Source organism: Callorhinus ursinus, unplaced genomic scaffold, assembly GCF_003265705.2.
Source record: "Callorhinus ursinus isolate GAN/ISIS: 27379988/994484 unplaced genomic scaffold, GSC_fseal_2.0 scaffold6, whole genome shotgun sequence".
Taxonomy (NCBI): domain Eukaryota; kingdom Metazoa; phylum Chordata; class Mammalia; order Carnivora; family Otariidae; genus Callorhinus; species Callorhinus ursinus.
In genome coordinates, this window is record NW_027397068.1 from 78059591 (window position 1) to 78062452 (window position 2862).

General features: G+C 61.6%; 1 protein-coding gene across 7 annotated transcripts in view; it reads right to left on the reverse strand.

The window, feature by feature from the left end:
- Nucleotides 1-976: 976 nt before the first annotated feature.
- The window catches only part of RPS6KA2 (ribosomal protein S6 kinase A2), a 360649-nt gene continuing 358763 nt past the window's right edge, over nucleotides 977-2862 (reverse strand). For all 7 annotated transcript variants that reach the window (XM_073894222.1, XM_073894220.1, XM_073894221.1 and 4 more), the window contains one exon: nucleotides 977-2556. In XM_073894222.1, coding sequence (XP_073750323.1) covers nucleotides 2431-2556 — 126 coding nt within the window. In that variant the 3' untranslated portion in view covers nucleotides 977-2430. The remainder of the gene's footprint in view (nucleotides 2557-2862) is intronic.

Sequence of the window (2862 nt, forward strand, 5' to 3'; positions counted from 1 at the left end):
CTATGATCTGGGGCGGGGACTGTTCCACGGTCTGTGGGGCTATGATCCCGGGGCGGGGGGACTGTCCCACGGTCTGTGGGGCAACCATCTGACTCCCTGTGGTCTGGCCGCCTGTGTGAAGCCCCGGAGCCGCTCAGGGCCGGTAGGGGTGCGCCGCACGGGGGACGCCAATGAAAACCCCTTCCTTCACGCCCCACCGCTGCTTAGAAGGCACAGCTGCTGGCTGCTCCACTGGACCTTGGAGTTGGGTTTAAACTGTGGTATTGACGTCTCTAGGCTGACTTTCTGGAAGGGTTTCAAGTATCACCGCGCTCTGGATAAGGTGAGAAAGCAGAGGTATGTCACAGACATTCAAGTAGAGTTGGTTCAGCAGGGTCTCTGCCGCCGCCGCCGCCGCCGCCGCACCCTGGCCTTCGCTAAGGGCACAACTTGGTGCGAGGTGAGCCCCGGGTCGTTCTGCGGCTCTCGGGCTGTGGCAGGTGGGGCTGCGCGCGTGGTGGCACCGAGAGAGCGCACGAGCAGGAGCGGTGGTGCGCAGGGAGCACCCGCTGTCCCCTCTCCCTGCCCGCTCCTGGGCCACTGCCCTCTCCGGCCCACGTCCCTCCGAGCTCCGACTCTCCCAAGCAGCCCGGCCGCCGGGCGGCACACCTTGGCCGTGGGAACCCTGGAACTGTGGCCCAGGCGGCAGATGGAAGGTGTGATGACCTCGGTGCCTTCCTAGGAGGGCAGACCCGGGACCTGAGGGCTATCCAGTTTTTCCTAAACTTCTAATAATAGATCAAATAATTCAGACCTAAAACAAAACTGCTGTGAACCAAGCCTTTGTGGCCTCGGGGAAAAGCATTTTCTAGTAAGAAAATAGGGGAGGTGCCTAATGACGCTTTGTGGGAAACCGGTTCAAGAACCTGCCCCCTCCCCGGCCTTTACGTCTGGTGGTTCTCTGAGGGGGGAGAAAGGCTCACAGAATTATAAAAGCTTCTGAAATAAGGTTACATTTTAAGGTCTGAACACAACTGGAACAAGCTAAGGAGTTACACTCAGAATGCCGCATGTTGTTTTTTGTCTTTTTGAGGTGGTGTAGTTGGTTGAGACGGGGGATCAAGGAACAATGAAATATGTCTTCTTACTGAGATCTGGCTGAGGGCCGCAGGTGCCCCGCACCCAGCGAGGGCAGCGGGGAGTCTTGGGCCGGCTTGGGGGCACCCCCGGTGGGGCCAGTGGGAGGACGCCGAAGGCCACACGCTCTCCCCCCTCCTGCCCGGGCAGTGGTGCCGAGCCTGTCCCGGTTTCATTTAACAAGAGGCGCACAGCCCCTCCCTCGGCACTGCGCCCCTCCTGTGTGCACGCACCCCAAGGGAAACATTAAATGTCACTGCAACATCAGGTGAAAAACAGAAACACAAAAGCAACACAAAAGCACAGTTTCTACAAAGTGCATGGCTCCCTGGTAGCCCACCTTCTGGCTCCCCTCCCGGCCCCCTCCCGGCCCCCTCCCGGCTGCATGGGACTGAGAGCACGCCTTAAAGGGAGGGACTGAGCTCAGGGTTGTCAGGGCTCACGGATCTCCCGCGGACCAGAGAGGGGAAGGCAAACACAGCAAAACCACTGCTTTGGGAAAGCACAGGAGGCTGACGGAAGGCCGCGGCCAGACGTCAGGCCCAACGCGCTCTGGGAACCTGGGCGGCCTTGGCCACAGCTAGAACCAGCGCGGGAGCATGGAGCCTCAGCCCTGCAGCCCTGGCTGTGGGGGGAACAAGGACACAGGGCAGGGGGCACAAGCTCTCGCTGGCTCCTCCCCAGGTACGTGCCATTCTTGTGAAAAGAGGCTCCCCAGGCGAAGACACCGCCTGCCGGTTCTGAGCTCTTCCCCCCGCGGGTCCGTGACCCAGAGAGAACACCCAGCACCTCAGTCAGAGAGAAGGGCGATGGGACAAGGGCTCTTTGGATCATTAGGAGGGGACCTGGCGTCTACTCTGGGTGCCACGTGCCGACCCTGTCCTTCCGGCAACCCCAGACCGCAGAGGCCAGCCCCTCCCGGGGAGGCTGTGCCGTAAGCTGGTCAGCGCATCCGCCCACCCGAATCACTAGCACGCGTGTGTCGGAAACCTGACCCAGTTACTGGCTTTATCATTGGAAAAAAACCTCTCTCTCTATAAATATAAGCCATGATCGTAAAAGACCTATGGGGTCTGAAGGAACCCTACAGGCATCGGGCGTGGTGGTGTGCGGTGAAATGAGTCTGTCTGGCTTTGCTCGGGGTAAAGAGGTGGCAAGGCTGGCACAGCAAGGCGTGGGGAGGTCACCGGTCTGGATCCGATCCCGGCTGAGCGAGCAAGCGTGGAACGAGCAGAGGCACCTGGGCCTCCGAGTCGGGCGTGGGCACTGAGGCAGCGCCCGACAGCCCAGGATGCTCGGCAGGGCCTGCTCGCGCTATAGCCTCGTGGACGTGAGTCTCTTCATGCCCCTGCGCTGAGCCAGGCCGGACGACAGCACGGGCTCCAGCCGCGGGGCCTGCGGAGCTCTGTTCAGAGCCAAGTAGGTGGCGGCCATGGCACCCTGGGAAAGAAGGGAAAGGGCAGCTGACCGCGGTGCCCAGCCACTCCCGAGTGGGGGCCTGGGGCCTCTCCGAGCTGTTCTCTCCCACGCACAGTGGGGCCTGCAGGACCCCGGGGCCAGGTGTGCCCTGAGCTCACTGTGTCCGGCACACTCTGCGTCCTCCTAAATAACGGCGCTTCTGTTCTATTGCCGTCCCACACCCGCCTTGGATGGTGCGTGTGACTTGAGACGTTTCAGACTCGCAGGCAGAGCCCCAGGATGAGGTCACACGAGCCCTGCGCTACAGCGTGTTACCGCGCTGGCTGG